This window comes from Centropristis striata, chromosome 19 (assembly GCF_030273125.1).
Source record: "Centropristis striata isolate RG_2023a ecotype Rhode Island chromosome 19, C.striata_1.0, whole genome shotgun sequence".
NCBI classification, from domain to species: domain Eukaryota; kingdom Metazoa; phylum Chordata; class Actinopteri; order Perciformes; family Serranidae; genus Centropristis; species Centropristis striata.
Genome location: NC_081535.1, coordinates 15,211,938 through 15,233,204, shown reverse-complemented (window position 1 = coordinate 15,233,204; position 21,267 = coordinate 15,211,938). Strand labels below are relative to the sequence as shown.

The 21,267-nt window shown below is 40.2% G+C and overlaps 1 protein-coding gene across 1 annotated transcript; it reads left to right on the top strand.

The window, feature by feature from the left end:
• The first annotated feature begins 1,394 nt into the window (after positions 1-1,394).
• LOC131992856 (PH and SEC7 domain-containing protein 4) lies at positions 1,395-14,600 on the top strand. Its single transcript, XM_059358558.1, has 18 exons — positions 1,395-1,643; positions 3,516-3,700; positions 3,865-3,922; positions 5,742-6,445; positions 6,796-6,877; positions 7,087-7,420; positions 8,295-9,290; positions 10,113-10,193; positions 10,316-10,428; positions 10,537-10,595; positions 10,694-10,783; positions 10,866-10,909; positions 10,997-11,169; positions 11,352-11,422; positions 11,535-11,677; positions 11,764-11,908; positions 12,444-12,590; positions 13,697-14,600. The coding sequence occupies exons 4-18, from the start codon at positions 5,924-5,926 to the stop codon at positions 13,985-13,987; spliced, it is 3,291 nt and encodes a 1,096-aa protein (XP_059214541.1). The 5' UTR covers positions 1,395-1,643; positions 3,516-3,700; positions 3,865-3,922; positions 5,742-5,923; the 3' UTR covers positions 13,988-14,600.
• Positions 14,601-21,267: the final 6,667 nt, after the last annotated feature.

The window sequence follows — 21,267 nt, the reverse complement described above, 5'->3', positions numbered from 1 at the left end:
TCGGAAAAAGCTGGCTTTGTTTCGCTGATGAGCCTGTAGCGCCCCCTGCAATTTTCTACTGGAGTAAGTTTGGCCCAAACATAGATTGAAAAAAAGTCTGGTCCCTACCCCAAAAGTTTATTTTAACTCATAAAACTAAGGGAGTGTCATTTAAACTGCTACATAGATTTTATCCCACGAAAGTGCTGTTACATAAGTTTAAAGTTGACATTGAGGTGGAATGTGGTTTTTGTGATCTGCACCCTGAAACTATCTCACATTTATTTTGGTCTTGTGAATTCACATACAAACTCTGGAAGGACATTGCCTCGTTTGTTAACGCAAATATTTTCATTGGTATTACTTTGCATTATAAAGATGTCATATTTGGCTGTTTTGATCACAAAAAGAAGGATGATGATGCATATTTTCTTATAAATTTAATTTTTCTTTTTGCCAAATACCACATACACAAATGTAAGTTTTTCAAGTAAAAAAACTAATTTCTTCTCTCCTGTCTACGAAACAAAAAAGCTGTGAAGACTGCCAACATATCCACTGCGTTTAATGTCTTTAACATGTAATCTTGCGTCTGTTTATTTTATTATTTATTTATTTGTTTTTGTTTCATCCTTTTCCATTTAATTATTCTTCTATTTTATTTTTAAATATTATTTACTTCTATTTTTTTTGCATTGTGATGTCTTTCTGTAACTTCTGCATTGTATTGCTGTTTTATATAAAGAAAAAAAAAGAAGAAGAAAAAAGAAACGATAAGTCTATAGTGCCCATAGATATATATCAGGGGTCTCAAACTCAAATCACCTGGGGGCCGCTTGAGGCAGTATCAAAATGACCAAAAAAAGGCACAAAATTACTAAAAAAAGACACAAAATGACAGAAAAAGAAATAAATTACTAAAAAAAGACACAAAATGACCAAAAAAAGACACAAAATTACCCAAAAAAAGACACAAAATGACCAAAAAAGACACAAAATGACAGAAAAAAACCCTAAATTACTTAAAAAAGAAACAAAGTGACCAAAAAAAGACACAGAATTACCAAAAACGACACAAAATTATTTAAAAAGATACAAAATGACCCCAAAAAGACACAAAAAGACACAAAGACACAAAAACAACCACAAAATTATTTAAAACAGACACAAAATTACCAAAAAAGACACAGAATTACCAAAAAAAGACCCAAAATTATTTTAAAAAAGACCAAAAAAAAAAGTAATTAAAAGGGACCTTCCACACACAAAACGGTAAAGTGCCATTCATATAAAACTCACATTAAACTTTTATATCAAGGTGGGGGCCACAAAATTTCGTCACGGGGGCAGCAATTGGGCCGCGAGTTTGAGACCCATGATTGATTCATATAAACTTTCTCATAGATATCTATGCTGTAGCGCCCCTGCTGGTACGGAGGGGAGCCGTTGGGTTAGCCGAGGCCCCAGCTAACGTTACTGCTGTGATACTGTTTATACAAATAATCACGGTGAAAAATGGTGTTTTAATAATAAGAACTGCACAACTACAGCAGCAAATCTATTATACTATACTATTAACACTAGCACCACTACTAATCAGCTACTACAACCACTTGATAGCAACTAACTCACTACCACTGCAAGGATGCCCACACAAATGCTAGGTAATGCTAATATTTTAATACCAACGGTTATTTGAATGCTAACGATGCTAATTCAACTGCTTACTTTACTTTAGCTAGTTAGCTACAGCTAGTTAAGCTGATAGCGATACTTCTAATTATGTTAAAACGTTGATAACGACTAATATCAGTTATATATAATACATAATATTAACTAATGTCTAAGATGGGTTAATTGGATTGTCTTAGCTAATGTCATTGTTAATATGCAATAACATTAACGTTAAATGCTGTTAGTGTCGGTTAACTGCAACAACATTAGTGCTGACGTTAATTTAACGAATATGCTAATTAGCGTTTTTTTTAAACCGATACTTACGATATATGCTTCTATTAATAAAACTAAATGATTTTGCAACTGCTAACATCAATCGCGAGTAATGATAGCTAATTATGATAAAACTTTGTGACGCTAATGCCATAAATAAAGCTATTTCTTATTTCTTAATTATTACGTGTTTACATCAATTTAAGGCGAATGTGTAGACGTTAGCATGGAAATGCTAACGCTAACTTATCATATTTTTGCCTTTTTATATATCGTCACACTGTTAAAATAATCGCCTAAGTCATTTATTGTCAAATTTATTTATTTATTGCCTAAATCATCTCCTCATGACGCCGGTCACCTATGGTAAAACGCCTACATCCTCAGTTGATCAGATCATGAGATTTTACCCCTTTAAGATCATCACTTCTTTGACAATTTGCCACATTCATAGGCATCAGATAAGAACCCAGCAAAGAGCTAGAGGGAGATTGTTTAGTTATCAATTTAGTTTATCAGTGTTTTATTGTTGACACTAATATTGGTAACACTTTACTCTAAGGTGTCTACATAAGAGTGACATGAGCGTGTCATAAACATGACATGGGATGTGTCATGAACATTAATGACACTTTGAAGTAACATTAATGCTCATGATACTTGTCATGTCATGTTTCTGACAGGCTTGTGTGACTCTTATGTAGACACCTTCAAAATAAAGTCTTACCATATCTTGCTTAAGTCACAAAGGCATGTTTAAAAAAATTGCCTAAGTGATTTATTTCTCTTAAGTTACATAATTTACACACAGTGTTAACACTATGCCAATAGCCATCCTTTGTTACGTCCTTTTTGAGTGAAATGATCAGTAAATGTCATATGTTACACTTTTGTTTAAGTTTTTTGTGTTTCCTGCAAAACTTGAAAAAATTAGTTAGGCGATTATTTTAACAGGGTGACGATATTTTACTTTAAAAAAAAACTAAATTTAACCCTTTCACTGTATTATCTAGCTTTTATTTTACAATTTATATTTATTTTCTTTCTTTTTTTACTATTTACTGTTACTATTTTCTTTTTCATTTTTACTGATCTTATCTTATCTTATCTTAAAAAATAAAATATCTTGTTTCATCTTATCTTATCTTATCTTATCTTATCTTATCTTAAAAGATAAGATAAGATATCGTATCTTATCTATACTTATTGCAATTATACTTAATGTCTTGTTCATATAGGTAAGCCTTTAAAAACCAGTGTCTTTTGAAACAGGTTTTTAGCCCACAGCCAGACACTAAGCCAGTAAACCAGTAGTAATAGGTCCAGCCAATTCAAGTACACCTAATGGCTTGTGCATGTTGGTTACATCTGGTTTTACCACATCATTCCTAGTGTCATTTGAAGGAATGAAGCTGAGCCACTCCCCTCACCTGACCTGTATGTGTGTGCTTGCATGCCTTTAGGGCTGTGGGCGTGTACTGAGGCCTCTCAGGTGTCTCCGAGCGCCTGAGTCATCTGCCAATCACAATGTGTCTTTTCTTCCTTCCCCTCCGTTGCCACTCAAATTGTCCTCTTTTTTCCCACAGCCATACCTGCTGGACGAGGAACAGGACAGAGGAAGACTGGAGTCTGATTGTGATCTATCCAAAATGGAAAGGAAGCATGAGGAAGAAGAAGGAGGAGGACCTGGTCCAGACTAGGACTTGTGACTTGCATGCATCGTTATGCGACACCACAGACTAAACGTGTGCCTGGCTTAAAGAGAGCGAATGTGAGGCCTGTTTGTTGTGCGCACCAGGTTCAGACATAATCAACTGAAGCTTATTTGTATGCTTGTGTGTGTGTGTGTGAGTGAGTTTGACTGCGAAGGGGGCAGCACTTTAACAGCGGTATAAACCCAGTATAACACAGCGGTGTGTCTTTCCCTCCCACAAGACTTAAAACCTCACACGCCAGCTGATCATATGATGTTGCTGTAAAGAGCCTGGAGGGGGTAAGTCATGCTTTAGAGTTCAAAAGATTCCTACTAATGAGATTTTCTTTTAGTTCTTTGAGGTTTGAAAATGTTCACATTCATGTCTGTGCCATGTTCACTGGTGGTAATGAATGACTAGGCAGCGTTTATTCTATTGTTATTCGTACACATTTATAAGTAATTTCACAACTTTCGCTTCACCTAATGTGGCTGTGTTCCTCTTTTTATTTTATCCTCCCTTGTGTGTTTTTCTAAAAATATTTTTACTTCTCCTTTAATACTGTGATAACTATCCTCTCAAGCCTGCGGTGCACTGTATAAACTTCCTATGCATTGTAAGCAACTTCTCTTGGTATTTCCCACTAAGGGGCGTACTGCTGTTTGTTTAAGTAATATTATGTTTGAATGAAAGTATTCTGAGTTATTTTTGTTTTCTATTTGATGAAGGTGAAAAAACATTGTTTCTAGAAATCTCCGCAGTCATCTGAGCAATCCCTCTACAGTTTCTATCATCAACAGTGCTTCCAAAGATAACATCACACACAAGATTATCTGTGTTTTCATGTGAAACACAATATTTTATCAAAGCAAGAGATTGTAATAAGAATTTAGTTTATTCAACTGATTCTGGCATACAAACCTCCAGAGAGACAATGCAGTTATTAACATTTTTATTTAAGTGCACTATCTCCACATTTTTAGTTTCAAACACAGTTTTGTTCATTCAACAGATGATCGTCTTTGTTAATCTCCGTTAACTCTCGTACATGCACTGTAGTGCTTCTTGCACCCTGACAGGAACTGAGAAGTGAGCACCCACACAGGAAATGTGGTCAAGGTCTGTCCCGGATGTTGGTTGCATGACGTGTATAGAATAATGAAGACAGATAGAGAAGTATAGAAATAAAAAAAAGTGTGAAAAGAAGAGGGAAAGAAAGTTAAAGGTGAGATCAAATGAAAGATTAATGTCGGCAGAAGAGGATAAGACATGAAGCGGGGCATTTTGACTGTGTTTATCACCAGTACAAACACAGATGATATTTTGTTGTTGATGATCTGTTGCTGGCCTTTGGTTTTTGTTGACATAATGCAGTTCAAATAGGGACATTTTCACGGTTTTATCCTGTGCCCAGAGTCACTGTGCAGCATGGTGATAAATGATAAACAGACAGTTAAACTGCTCACCAGAAAAAGCTCCTCAACCCCACCCTCTGCCTCTTTCTGAATCTGCACCATACACCTCTATCTCTCTTTCTGTCTCTTGCTCACTTGCTCAGCTCATTTTCTGTGCCTGTGGTCAGGAAGTACAAACATGCATTAGTGACATTTTACTAAAAAGTCTGTTGCACTGCACACCTGCAGTGTCACACAGATAAGTTAAAAGCATTTGACAGATGAGCAGTTCAACTAAAAAACAGACAGGATTATGTTGACACACAAGTGGTGAGTGGAGTATTTTTGTGCTATCACGGCTGTAAATTATTTAATTTCAGTTTTGTTTTTCTGTTGTGTGTCTTTGTTTATCATGTTCTCAGTAGTTTTAAATGTAGTTTTTTTTCACAGATAAATAGAGAAAATAAAAAGCCAAAAGGCGATCCGTGAAGAAACACTATGACTCTTTAACCAAATATAGTGTTATGAATGGCTTTTTTGTCTCTCAGCTAATCAGATGCTCCTTCTGGATGTTACTCAACTATTTTTTTTTTAATTCATGAAGAATCAGTTCATAAGAACAATTTTGCATTTGTTGTTAAGGCTCCCAAAATTCAAGGGAGGAATTTCTCATGCTGTTAAAATATCTTTGAAAACATTAATGCTTTTTTATCTCTTGTTACAGATCTGTGAATGGCGCCATTGGAGATTGTAACATTCTTTTGGATTTCACATTTATGGGATCTTGCAAAATGATCGTCCTTCATATGGCAGAGGAGGACATTTTGTAGCGAGACAACATTTAGAGCGTCATTTAACCAAAAACCACAAAGGCCCCAACTACGGAACTGACTGAAATACTTGCTAATGGAGGAGGAAAACTTGAGCTCCTCTCTGCCAGATGTTATAGATTTAGTCTTTCAACAGCCTCAACAAGAGTCATGGACGTCTGTAGACCTCCAGTACGTCAATGGAGAGCAGGAGACTGATGGGTGGGGCGACACAGAGGTACAGATAAACCAGGCAGATGGGACAGATCAAGTCCATCTTTCCCCAAAAGCAGGACAAGACACTCCTGAGGAGGCAGAGCAGTGGGAGCAGATAATATGGCCAGTGCACCCCATGCCCTGCACCAATGCTTCGCTTTCCTGTGCCACAGTGCAGTGGGACATGCCTGATCCCTCTGCAGAGACGCCTCAACTCATGACTGACAGCGGCTCTGCCAATGAGCTGGACTCTGGTGGCGTGACGAGTCTAGAAACCACAACCCCGTCACTTCACCAAGCTCTTAATGCTGAGCTTGTCACACAGAAGGGCAGAGGGGAAGAAGATGAATTTAATTCACGGCTTCTGAACTCTAATCTACAGTGGACAGGAAACAGCTCTGAGGTATGTACTGTATGTAGGGAGAAATGTGATGTTGTCATGGTGCCTTTATTAAGAATTTTATTTCTGTGCTGCATCTGTGTGCCTGTACACCTTGAGATAGTTTCCTGTGTCATTAACCCTATCTTCACTGAGCGCTTACTTGACTCTGGTCTCACCACCTCATTCTTTATGTCTTCAGAGACATGTGTTTGGGTTACTGTAGTAGAGGTGTGGGTTGGATGAATGGAGTGGATGTAATGTTGGTCAGATGAGACTCAGAAAGCAGCTTCATACTCACAAACCCACTGGCAATCACAAGCTTTCTCGCACAACTCATGTTCATGATCGTTGGCCTGTGTTGCAATTTCCAGCCATGTGATGATGCAGATGTGCAAGAGCCGCCGACACAGGAAAGGGAAGATCCAACACATGAGCTGCTAGAGAATAATAACGGTACGTATTTCACAGAAAGATACCGTCTTATTTGTTGTTAAAAAGCAAAAGGTTTTTTGATTTGTTACTCAGTTCGAGAATTCATGATCCTTGGTTTCTGGTGTCTGTGTAATGCTTGTGGCTTGCTCTTTATTTTTTAATCATTAGAAATTACTTCTGGTTGAACTGCAAGTCTGTTATTTTCACCTTCTTCTTGAAAAATCTTCCAGAAATTCTACTGACAACAGATTCAGAAGAGGAGGAACACTCAGCAGCGTCAGATCCTGTTGAAACTGTGGACTTAATCCATATTCCTGAAGAGGTTGAAGCCTCAGGAGATGATACAGACAGTTTTGAAGATTTAAAACTAGAAGGGGAACAGGAGGAGCCTGGCATTCTGCTGACTGGACAGGGAGACTCAGAGGACGAGCAAACTTCAGCGAATGGTGTTGAGAGTGAAGAAGAGAACGAGGAGAAAGACGAGGGAGAAGAGGAGGAGCAGATAAACGTGTCCCGTACTGAAGAAAGTGAAGACGCACAAGCTGTCAGTTGTCTGACTGATGTGTGAGTATCATGGACTTAACTTAAGAAAGGGGAACAGGAAGGGTGTATTAATACTTCTATTATGTTAATCATGTCACACAATTAGGTGCTACTATAACATTAACTATGGCTGTACCGAACAGTTCGAAGCTTTGAAGCTGGATTCATAATGTTGATACTTGCTGCATCTATTTATTCTGTTTAAACTTGGTATTTTTTGTACAGTTGAAGATTAACATTAGGCTACACTAATATCATTATACTTTCAGGAATGGCTGTGTAGTATTGTTTCTGATTTGTGTGATCCAAACATTTTCAATAACTCCAGAGCATCTTAAAGTCAGTATTTATTGAAATGAGAAAAATTGAATAGTTTCCAAAATCCACATCTTGTTTTCATGGTACAACATATTCTGCTTTAAGCCAAAATTGTTGGTGTTTAACTTAAAAAAACATTTTCACTGGTCACAAAACTGTTAGCTGTCCTGCTTGCTGCACACATAGAGAGGTACTCATTTGTGGTAATGGGCCTTCCTGGAAGCAATCTAACAGCAACATAAATTATATTTATAGAACCACAAACAATTTATTTTGGCAGTATTTAACACTATTATCGTAAATTAGGCATAATAAAATAATATAAAAGATCATATTGTGTATAAGCATTTGCTTACTAATCCATCACGATCTTATCTTTTTAAAACTGACGACATTAGAGAAAATTTGATTTCATCAAGAAAGATAAACTAATTAAATTAGGGTAATGACGTCATACAATATGAGAAAAGGCATTCAAAGCTTCATTCAAAAACCTCAATAGAAGATATGAATGTAAAGTTAATACAATTTGGTACAGCCTTAAACTAAAATGCATATTTGATCTTCACTTTTTTAGGGAGCTTTCTGCAGAGCCACTACAAACTGATGAAACTGGACCTACTGTAAACCCCGATAAGCTAATAGATCTGCAGCAGTCAGAGCTTTTGGAGGAAAAGCAGCACTCAGAGACTGAAGAGGACATCAATATAGAAAAACGGTTACATGAAGATCCCACAGGTCAGACCGAAGAGCCGGAAATGTATAAAGATGTAGATCAGAATGTGGACCCTGAACAGTCAGAGGCTGCAGAAGACATTGAAGAACCGTTGATACAGGCGGCAGATACTGCAGAGAGGACAGAAGACTCACCGGAGATAGAAGAGCTGACTGAAAAACTGGAGGAGTCAAGTTGTTTAGAGCAACAACATTGTGACCAAACGACTACACAGGACATAGAGCTGTCACCGCAGCCTGAACACGCTGAGTCCGAGCAGCTTGAGAAGACCGAAGAGTCAGAGCAAATCCAAACAGAGGTGTCACAAGACTCTGACCAGTTAGGACAGTTGCAGCATCTGGAGCAGCCACCAGAGATGGAGCTGACAGAAGACTCAAAGTCAGACATGCCAGAGGACTCTACTCAGTCAGAGCGGACAGTTTGTGATGAAGCTGAAGACCCCGAAGTGGCAGAGCAGCACGAACAGACGGAGCCATCAGAGCAGAATGAGCAAACGAGCGACTTGTCTCCGCCACCGCTCTCCGAGCAGCTTGTGCAGCCAGAGACGGATGAGTCAGACAAAACAGAGCATCTGCCTCCTGAGACCGAGGTCACACGGCAGACAGCAGAGGCCGAGTTCAATCAGGTGGACGAACAGGCTGAGACGTCACATCAGGATGAAGATGGGTCCATACAAACAGTTGTTGCAAATGGAGAGCAACCCAAACCCCCTGAGACTGCAGTGCCTCATATGAATGGGGACGAGGTGAACAGAGAGATGGCCTGCCGCCTCGCTGAACGGCTGTTTAAGTTGGATGGAATCCAACGTGTGGACGTGGTGAAGCACTTAGACAAAGAGTAAGCACATATTACATGTATTTTCCTTTCATCTCAACTCTATAAATCCAAAACTGGCCAGTGGAGCTGCAGCCGCTGCTCAGCCTGTTGAAACAGTTGTATAATGTCTTCTGTGCCTTTTGGAGGAGCATTTATAGTCATAAAAATAACCCTGGTGATGTCATCAGGGGGCAGAAAGTCTGTGTTGGCAGTGGAGGTTTAAAGTCTTTGGCATTTACCAGACACAGAGGGTTTAATGAAAAATACTACTAGGTTCCATTACGGGAAGTGTAGACATTTCGAGTTTGATTCATACTAGGAACAAAAAACCAAGATATCACAACCTCTGCTGCCTGACTAAATATCTGAAATAACCTTTAACGAGTAATCAGCACGACATTGCATCTCTGGTAGCACTTATCATCAGGGAGTAATGTTATAGAATAGAATAGCCTAAAACTTTATTGGCCAGAGCCAGAAAAACATATTTGGTCTCACCAGATATAATAAATACATTGCACTTCATTAGATTTATTTATTTATGAAGATAATGCACATTAATACACTTTTCTGCAAACGCACCAGTGGCCAATTTCTACAGTTTTCTGGACCTTTTTGATAGTTTGAGTTGAGTGAAATGAACATTGAGTTTCTCTACCTGCTCAGACATCAAATTCAAGTTTTCTGTCCTGAAACATTGTCAAGATATTGAGTGAAATATACTTAAGTTCTCCTTTATTCTGATCCATAAAAAGGCCTTCAGATCAATATAAACCGGGTTACATAATTTCTAATAAATAAAGTGTTCCTAACTGATACAGATTGTGTTTTGTCTTTGTTTAGTAATGACTTCAGCCGCGCTGTCGGGGAGGAATACCTCAAACAATTTGACTTCACCGGGCAGACTCTCGATCATGCCCTGAGGTGAGAATTTCATGATGAGGTGGAGCTTGAATCTTTTTATGCAGTGACATCTCTCACAAAACATGCTCATAAAACATCTCATAATCTTTCTTTTATGTCCCTGCGGTTTCTCTCTCTTGCAGATCTTTTCTGAAAGTGGTGGTGCTGATAGGAGAGACCCAGGAGAGGGAGCGTGTGCTGCAGCATTTCGCCTGCCGCTTCCATCAGTGCAACCCCGACTCCTTTACCTCCTCAGGTGAGTCTCAATCATAGTTTACTTTTTGTTTTCTGCTCAAAGATACTCATGTGGCAGATTCATGTGTCATTTGCACTCTTTTTTTTTTTTTTTTTTTTACATCCTCAGAATCTGTGTTGGCTCTCACATGCGCTTTGATGCTTCTCAACACTGACTTGCATGGACAGGTAGAAAACCTTTACGACTATTTGCATCTTACATTTTTTTTTACCTGGTGATCTCTGTGAGGCATTTAGTCAATCACACATACTGTGTGTTTCAACAGAATGTAGGGAAGTCCATGTCCTCGTCTAAATTTGTGTCCAACCTTGATGGGATGAATGAAGAAGAAAACTTCAGCAAGGATCTCTTGAAGGTAATTATTGTTTTTCAAAAAGAAAACTCAAATCCTTGTTGGTGAACATAATTAAACCCTTTTCTCTCCATCTACATCACAGAGTCTTTACAATTCCATAAAGAATGAGCCGCTGGAGTGGGCTGTGTAAGTGCACTGATACATAGTCATAAAACATTATCTATTGTTCGCCATTCTTCATATGTAGTAAAAATCTGTCTTTGCTTGTTAAAGTGACGAGGAGGAGTTGAAGAACTCTGTGTTGTTGGATGAAGATTCAGCAGAAGATGCACCGCTGCGTTCAAAAGCCAACCCCTTCCAGGACGTCCCTCACGACAAAACGGCCTCTGTGGTCAAACAGGGATTCCTCCAGAGAAAGCTGCACGCTGACATTGACGGCAAACGCAGTGAGTGAGACACAAACATCTGTCTAGTTTTTTATTTTGTCTTTTAGGATAGTCAGGATTTGTTGTATTCATTTTCGGCCAAAAGTACATATGAAGATGAACCATGCATTTTGATAATTTCTTATTCGAAACAAGTGTCCTTCATTATGGAGAGCTATTATATCAGTACTTGTGTGTTGCAGCTCCATGGGGGAAGAGAAGCTGGAAGACTTTCTATGGAGTGATGAGGGGAATGGTCCTTTACTTACAGAAGGTCAGTAACTCAGGTCATTACCCAATGCGATTCTCAATAGCGCACACTGTCATTAACGGTTAGTTTCCCTGCGGTGTAGGTAATTTAGAGTCTTTGTGTGTGTGTGTGTCAGGATGATTACAGGAGGGATCAGACTGGTGAGGAGGTGGTGAGTCTGCACCACTCTCTGGCCGAGCAGGCAGCAGAATACACCAAGAAGCCACACGTCTTCCGTCTGCAGACAGCCGACTGGAGGGTTTTCCTTTTTCAGGCCTCGTAAGTCACAGCATCGTTTGTCAATGTGTGTGCGTTTGGGTCAAAGAGTCGGACAGTCAGCCTCACTGTATTTGTTTACCTTTCAGATCCAAAGTGGAGATGTTTTCATGGATCAGCCGCATCAACCTGGTGTCGGCTCTTCATTCCTCGCCTCCGTTCCCCGCCGCCGTCGGCTCTCAGAGGAGGTTCTGCAGGCCGATCCTCCCCTGTTCACAGTCTGCTCAAACCCTGGTACACACGATCATGAGTTTTTTAGTATTTTTTAAATGTTTTGGCTCAGTGTTGGAGATAAAAATGTTCGCTGGAATATCATTGCTATGCAACAGCTGTCACCTAGCCAACAGGAAAGAAACTGAGGCACATTTATGTTAACAACTGTGACATTGATAACATGCTAAGCCACAAATTCATATGTACTGCTCCAAAATTGCATGTTTTTGGTTAAAAACTCTTACTAAATCTTTGTTTTGTTTGTAAAATGAATGTGTTATTTTGTCCATCTTTACACGTTTGTATGATTCCTTCCTACATCAGCTACGGAATAGAGGAACAAGTAAATACAGTTTCATTGCAAGTGAGGTTACAGTTAATACAGTACAGGAATGAATCACATGGTGCACATTTTCCATAAACATGTATGCCCGGCAGCTGGATTAAGACAGGGGTGTTACAGTACTCTTTTTGCCCAGGATTTTTCTTTTTGTTCCCTCAGCAGAATTTGCATAAAACGGATTTGCATTAAGTCTTTTAATCTGTTCTTGTGCAGGAACGCCAGCTGCAGTCTCATGCAGGAATGCTGGAGTCATTCAAGGCGGACTTGTCATACCTGCAGCAAAACCCGCCAGAGGGAAAAAAAGCCAAAGCCAGGGAGCTGGAGGAGCATCGCGTCAGAGCGGAGTACCTGCAGCACGAGGTAATGAAAGCACTGACTGAACATGTGTGTATCCACCTCATGCTGCCACACCCATTTCTGGTTCTTTGCAATTGTATTTGTTCTTCTTGGTTTCAAGTTTTTAGCCCCCTTCTGGCAGTGAGAGTAATTGCAAAAACAATTATTTTGTATGCTGACAGCTCCTCGCAGCCAAAAATGTCCAAATAGGTGTTATCTGGATAAAGTAATCTCAAAATAAATGGTTAAATCTTGTCTGAAAAAGCTTTTCTAAGCTTTTAAATAGCTTTTTTTGCAAGGAAAGGGTGATAAAGCTAAGTGCAATTGCACTTCAAAACAGAAGTAAGACTAAAAAATTATGCAATATGGACGCACCATTATTCAAGCACAGAATGTAAAAAGGACCCATAAGCAGAGGTTGGATTGGGATTTGTTATGTGAGGTGGCTCTGTGGTTTCTGAGTTGCTGTGGGTGCACATGTTTGAAATGGTCAAACTAGCCTGCATTACCTAACCATGGTGAAAATTCAGTTGCTAATAATTCTGCTCAAACATCCAGTTTCCTGACAAAGCTGAGAGATTTGAATGTGTTAGCTTTCTTGACAGTTTTACTTGAACTTGAGCTTGCCAGCTAGCTTAATATAACATATAGCTACCAAATGTTGGAGCCAACCTGCTGCAAACTATCTTGTGTAAAAGTTATAGCATCTTTTTGTAAAAGCAGAACATCAGCTCAATTGGCATTATGTTATTAAACCTCAGTTTGTGACCTATTTTTCTCTGTACCTTGCCATCCATCTACCACTCTCTGTCATCTATGCTGTCTGACAAAGTGCTGAATAGGTTCTTTTTTTCTGTTTTATGGTGGGTGTCAAACTGTTAAGGTTCACTATCACCACCTCGACTGAAGTCCCTAAACTGCTAGGTAGCTAGGAAAACCCATTGACAGCAAAAAAAAAGAGGAAATGCTGTTTAATTCTGATTTAAGCAAGTTCTTACATTGCGATAAGATTGAGAAAAGAGTACATACATTTTTAGATGTGCAAGGTTAAGTATCCCATGATAACATAACAGACTCGTCCCAGTTTAATCCCTGCTCCTCAGTGACCATATGTCTCTTCAAACCCATAGATGTGCCGCTATGAGATCTACATCCAGGGCCTGGAGGCTTGGAAGAATGTGAGAAAGACGACAGGCGACGGTAGGTTGAACATCCCAGACCTGAACCTGTTTGATAAAGAAGTGTGTGCAGACTCTTTCGGGGAGGAAGAGGAGGAGGAAGGTGCGCTGAAAAAGTCCCACTCCAGCCCCTCTCTGGATCTGGAGATGGCTCCTCCTGCGGTGATCAAAGTCAGACGCAACATCTCAGAAAGACGGACTTACCGCAGGACCATCATTCCTCGATGGAATAAGGAGGCCTGAAAGGTGATTAAAAATGCAGATTTATGAACTTCTGCCATGAACTGACGGGACTTCAGTCTTTTAGTTTGTGGAAGCACTGACCAGAGACACAGAGAGACACTGGAGTCATATCTGAAATCTGATTCAGCAAGTTAATGTTTTGTTTTAGACTTTTTCTGCATTTTTATCTTGTGCACTTTTAGAGAAATAAACCTCAGGGAATCCCAAACCCTCAATCTCTCTCAGGATGGAATCTGGGAACCTGATTTATGTGTTGAGTGACTCAAAATATATGGACCTAATTTATTTAGTTTTGTTTTTTAACTTTGGTCTGTAGTAGTATTAAAAATAGCGCAAAGTTGCTTTCATTTGTTTTTTTGTTTTTTTTTACTTTGGGCAGAAACATGCCTTTAAAATGTAAACCACTAGAGGGTGCTGTAGTACAGCACAACTCTGCCTGAATGAGTGGAGAGGGACAGGAAGTGCTGTTTTTTTATTTTGAAAAATCCTTATTGCACTTTTATTTGTTTTATTTTGTGTGTAATATGTTGATGTCACCGTTACATGTTGTTTTTAAATGAAGGGTTAATTTCCAAAATATTTTGGGAAGAATAAAATGTTACATGCAAATATACTTTAGTACTGGTGAGACTATTTATAGATGTTCACACTTCTGGTGTAAGGTGCCTGTAGTTCAGTTTAAATTTACATACAACAAATAGTTTTAACATTTTTCCTGTGACACAGCAATACATTTTCAACAAAAAACATTTTAAGATTTTTAGATTCAACCTTTCAATAATCGGTTCCTTTTTTTACTTTAAAAAAAAATCTGCTTTGATATTAATATCCAAACACAGTAACAAAGTTAGAGTGGTTGAAATTACTTAACAGAACGTTCGAGTGTTTAAAATATTGAGAACATTTACCATTTACTAATCTCAAAATATAGGAAGAAGGCATTTGATTTTAACGTTTGACTTTCTATGCATAGCTTTTTATTTTTATTTCACATAATTGAAACTGTCTTTAACACACATCAGTACAAACTTGGTTTTTCTCAATTCATGAAATTATAAAACGACCAGGAAACCCAAAAATACAATTTTAATGTATAAATGTGTAGTGATATTCACTTAAAATATTATTTCAGCACACTTGTTGGTTGTGAATACAGTAGATGGATGTGAGAAATTAAAACTAAATCTTGTCTCAGCATGATATACTGTATTACTAAAGTTATTGTAAATTATTGTGTTAATAATTATTTAAGTAATTATATTGAGTAATTATTGCTCATTATATTCACCAATGAAAAGACAGACTCCAGAGGGTTTAATCACAAAGCCACAGAGGGAGTTTTTAGACCAATCAAACTTATAGATTCACTCTTTAATCGGTTTGAAGATCTGGTGGTGTGTGACATTGTTCGTTCAGATAACAGGGTTTCCTGGAACAATGAACAATTTGAATAATTCTCGTTACCTACAAAAAATATGTTTGTGGGACATTATGTAATTCCTTACCTGTTAGGGTGAGGACTTGAGGTTAGGTTTAGGCAAGTAGTAGTTAGGGTTAGGGTAAGTCTCCAAAAAAATCAATGTCAGTCAGTATAATGTCTTCTAAAATAATGCAAACACAATTGATTGTGTGTGTGACGTGCATGTGTGATCGCTCTCAGTGGCACGGGCCCCATTTTGTTCTCTTTCAGCCTAACATGTTGAGCAGCAGTCGACCTGGGGCGGTCAACAATAAGAGCAGGATGTCTGGAATTAAGCCCCCTCCCCTTACACACACACACACACACACACAGAGGAATGTTATGTGACAATAGGAAACGCAATGAAGAACACAGACAATACAAACAGCGACTGTTTGGATGTCCGAATCGGATCAAGGCGCAGGACAAGCAGACATTTCGTTAGAGCGGAAGCTCCATGTTCAGATTTATTTAAAGGTGACATTATATGCTTGTTTTCAGGTCCATACTACTACTACAAGAACATGTTTACATCTTGACTTTAGTGCCTGTTTCTTTCAGTCCATCTACGGAAAAAGCCCTGTCTGCTCTGATTGGTCAATGTTTCCGGGTCTTCCGCATCTCTGTACTGTCATTTGCAGCTTGGGAATGACAGCAGTGTCCGTGGCCTCAGATGTTGAAGCCTCATGCTCTGCATTGTGGCCGTTGTCATATTGTTTTATTGGATTGGGAGCCAGATTATGCTAGCTAGCGTGGTTAGCAAGTTGCATTTGACTCCTTTTGTGTCTTTTGGTCCAACTGAACACTGTGACGGACATTTCTAAATGGCCAAAAGTTGCAGATAACTTTAATGAAGTTAAATCACACTGTGAAAGGGTCAAAGTTCAAAGATGACAACACAGTATCCGACCCTAAAGTATCCCCTATTTTTTATTTTTTTAAAAGGCAGGAAAATGTTACCTTTTTTTTTTTACAATACAAGCCCTTTATGACTTTTCCTTCCTGGACAGACATCAGCTGACTGATCATCTGTGGTGGTTAGTTAATGTGATAATGCTCAACTTGTCCTATGAATGGAAGCAGAATAGAAGCAGTTTCCATTCATAGACAGGAATAACAACAGCTCATTAAGATAAAGTCAGATTCTTCAGATGAGGGTGACTGATGGGCCTCATGAGTGACGGGGGCCCGGGGCCAACATAGCACCTTGAGAGGGATGCTGAAAGGCGACGCCATCTCGGCTAACCTACATGCTCTGGGGCCTGTGACGAAATCTTACAGCAAGTGGCAGCCATTAGCGCCTCTTGTTCTCCGGATCAAATTGAAATGTTTAATAACGTTCCGGGACACAATCTGCGCTGGAGGTGCTCGTCGTTGTGCGCTGGCGTCACACCACCAAAAGCTTCTTCTCACATGGCCTGCGGAGCATGACTTTAGCGGCGGTGGTGGCCTTGTTTCGGAGTGTCTTCTCTCTCCTCCTCTCCAACAACAATAATGACCGGCTGGAGCAGCAGGGGCTGCATTAGCCGCTGGGTTCAGAGGGCATCCTTCCCAAGGAATTGGCCTGTTTTTGTTCCATCTGCGCCACTCCATTCTCGAGCTTTGTGCGACTCAGTCAGGCCTGGGTGGGTAATTAAAAAGGCAAGAGCTCAAGTTGTGATCATTAGGGGCTTGTCCAGCATGGGCTGCAAAAAAAGACCCCGACACGTAAGGTCACCCCCTCTTTTTCTCCTCTTTCCTTCTCCCCCCTCACACATTGCTTTGAACACTGCTCAACATCCACAATGGCTCGGAAATGCTCTGTAAATATAAGCACCTGCAAACACTGCCAGCAAACATAAACTGTACTGTAAACACTCACATTCATCCCTGGGATTTTTTTTTATCTGCCCTCAATGCTCCTCCTGACGCACATTCTCCATCTGCTGCCGACGCCTCGCACGCTCTACTTGTTGGTTTTTATCTCTTATCCACACTAACACTTGATTTCTCCCACTCTGGCCATTGAAAAAAAAACATTTTTTGTCTCCCTCTTGGTGTCCCCCTCCCTCCTCCTCCAGCCTTCGCTCTTGACTGCTGCTGTTGTGATTTCTCTGTCCAGGGCCCTTGAAGCCTCTCTGTGGTCCTTTTCAGAGGGTTTTTGTTTTTCCACTCAAACTCCATTAACTCTCTTCTTATTCTCTCCAAGCGTCCACTCGCACCAAACATCTCCTGTACTTTTGTACAGTCAATATATTCCACATGAGTGTGGGAAGTGATATTCTTTTATTGCTGTATCTTGATTTGAAAGAAATGGGAGGCACTGAAGAAAAACATCTTTACCCCCTCCTGCAGACTGCACTCATTAGTATAGCTTCTCTCATGGCCAGACATTTTCATTTTATTTGCCTATCAGACCCAAACATGAGTCACCCTTTAGATTTCAGAGCCGACCCTTCATATTCCTTTTACAGACCGGCTTTTTGTAGCAGAGGAGCCTCTCAATGAGAGAGTTAAGGCAAGTGCCTTGCTTAAGGGCATTTAAACGCATGACCTCTTTTTGGCCTCTCCTCTCTCTCTCTCACACACAAACACACACACACACACACACACACACACACACATACAGACAACCTCAGGCACCGACTCTGTGGCTTTTAAGATGCAGGACAAACATACATGGGTTAATGCAATGTATAGAGCAGAGCAAGCATGCTTGTGAACTTATCTCCTCCATCTTATCTCATTTTATCTTTCACCCCATACTTCAAATCTATGAATATTTGCATTTATTCTCACTCTGATTAATAATCTTTAACCTGCAGTTCAATTCAAGGATTTAACAGCATTATGCAGATGTGTATGTGATGTTGAATGAGCTGTGTGTTTGCGTCCACCGGCCTCCACAGGTCAACCCGCTCCCTTAGGGCAGTACCTGATACCTGGCAGATTTTATCCACCTCCATGTGTGTGTGGAGTTGAATGTGTGTGTGCTTTGAAAGGTGCGTTTTTCTTGATGTCTTCCAGTCAATAGCAGCTTCCTGCCTTCGGGGCCTGTGTGTTGTTTAATAGGCTGCTCGGACACAGGGCACCTGTGTTTCCTCCCTCCGCCTGCTCCCACACAGAAACACCCTCTGTTTGACCACTTTGCTCTGTTTGACTGGCACATTTGTTTCCAGGTGCATTATGGTTAAAGGTGGAGGAGATGAGATAGCTTCTTGAAATTTGAGGAAGTGTCTTGTCGTTTGAAGTCTGCTCAGGTGTTTAGGGGCCTCTTTTCTGGCCAAAATGTCTCTTATTGTAACACTCGATCAGTCGGTCCAGGCAGAAATATCTCAGAAAACTGTTTTAAAGATTTATGCAGACATAAGTGTTCCTAAAGGGTGAAGCCTAATGAGTTTCTTTATCTTAGGATTGTTCAACCAGGTCCAATTTTGCCGCAGAGTAAAGTTACCCTATGCTCCACTCCGATTGCAGTTTTAAACATGTGGTTAACATGAGTTCAAATAAAACTATTTGGGTTTTAAGAGGTGACAAACATACTTGGTTGCTTTTCAGAAAACATCATTGTCATCATGGCTTCTCCCTAAGCTGACTTTCTTGCAAAAGTGGCAAAAAATTGTCGGACAAAGCTTCCACAATGCCAACAATCACAAAGGTGTAGTGGGATACAGACTGACACCATAAGTTTTGTTATAAGTGATTGAAACCAAAGTAAAGTCAACAGAGCAGAATAAGGGGGCAGTCACACCTGAGCCGATTGGTGAATGCTCAAATGAACTCTGGGGCAGACCAAAGAACTGAACTCTGCTCCACTAAAAAATGGGGGTCTCAGTTCGTTTCCAAGTACCCCAGTGTTTGGTTCAATGCGGGTCGGAAGGAAGCAAACCAAAACACAACGCATTCTTGGTTGAATTTGGGCGAACAAAGTAGTAGCAGGCTGGAAAAATGTCTCATGAACAGATGTGATCTAATAATGAAGTAAAGGTCCAGGAAATATGGTCAGATGATCACATAACAGAGTGGCTTGTGGCTAAAAAGAAAAACAACAAAGTCTTTAAATGATTTAGTGACATAATTTTGGCTAGTGGATTAACTCGCACAGTGGATCAATGCCGCATAAAAAGGAAAAAACTATTACAATACATTGTGAAAGCAAAGCAAAGCAAATGAAAAATTATATGTGAAAGCGACCTAAGAATCTCACAAACTGAAAGCTGTGTTTCTTTATCCTGTGAATTTTCAACCAGCAACCCTTACCGTCACTTTCTAACACAATAGGTAGCCCAACATGTCATCTACGATGCTCCACTATGTCCTCAATTCTAAACATGAGCTTAATGTTAATTCAAGCAAAACTACTTGGGTCGCTTGAGGTTATAAAATTACTTGGTTAAGTTTAAGAAAAGATGATTGTGTGGTTTACAAAAACTATGTTTGTATCGTTACTTAAGTCACATAGCCTATGTAAGTTTAGCAGTCAACGTTCACTTCTGCCTTCGCTTCTGCCTTTGCTTCCTCCTCCTTAAGTGGACTTTTTGAGAAAGTGGCAAAAATTGTCGTGGACAGAGCATCCACAATACCAATGATCAGAAAGGTGTATAGGGGTTTGAAGCATGCAGACACCTTAACTCTTGTTATAAGTGAGTGAAACCAGAGGAGAATGAGACGTGGGTCTTTGTAAAGTCAACACAGCAGGATAAGAATCTCACATAGTTATTGCTGCAAAATATTCAAAGAAGGTTCAATGCAACAAAAAAAAAGGGTTCAGAATAATCAGCCAGACTTCCTCCAAAACAATTAACAAACAAGGTGATGGGTTCACTCACACAATCTGGGTTTTCTAGAGGGCCACAAAGAAGCCTGAAGCGGGCGGGGCCCACACAGCAGCGCCGCCATTCACAGTTTTAAAACAACAGCGTGTTCTGCAGCTCATTTGGACAGACAAACTCTGTCAGCCTACATAATACTTATTTGCTGGGCTGAATTGGTTGGCCCAGTGTCTCGGGCCTGCGAGATAAGTGGAGAACTTTCCAGATGACTGGCGCAGGACAACCCCGACCCGTCATCCCACTGATTGCCACACACTCCTCTGCTGCCTTTTTGGCAGCAATTTCTCCAGGGGCCCCCATTCTGTCTTTGAGTTTGTCCCCATAATGGTGATGGGACACATGCCTTCTCCTCCATCACACACACACACACACACACACACACACACACACACACACACACACACACACACGGACACAGTGTTAGTATGGCTCTGTGTTAAATGTAGTAAGTCCCAGTCGCCCCGTCCTGCCAGCTTTGTCTGCCCTCAGCTGTTACGGCCCGGTGCCTGTATTGTGCTGCCGGGCTCATTACCAGAAGCACTGTGGCCCGAAACCTCCTCACTAATAGGCCCAGAGAGAGACAGAGAGGAGTTATTTCTGCTGTGGCTTGTGTGTAGCAGTGTAATGTTTTGTTTTTTTACTCTTTTGGCAGCGAGACTGTTAATGTTTAACGTTAACGGCTGTTATTTCTCTGGCCAGCCGTCAGCTGGCTGAGGATTTTGAAATTGGGTTCAGCGAAAAGTTTACCTCGCCGACTTGAAAGCTCCTCTGTATGTATGAGTGTATATGGATGTGTGTGTTTCTGCATGCCTGAGCAGGGAACTGGAAAGAATGAGTGTCCAGTCAGTTGATGGGCTGTCTGGAGTGGGCCAGGCCACTTGGACAACAATGGGATGAAGTGCAGCTATTGTTTAAAGTTTACAGGGTGTGTACAGTAGTGCGGCTGCAGGAGAGGGATACAAAGAGAGGGGTGTAAAGAGGTGAGTCAGGGAAATGGTGAAATGTGAGGA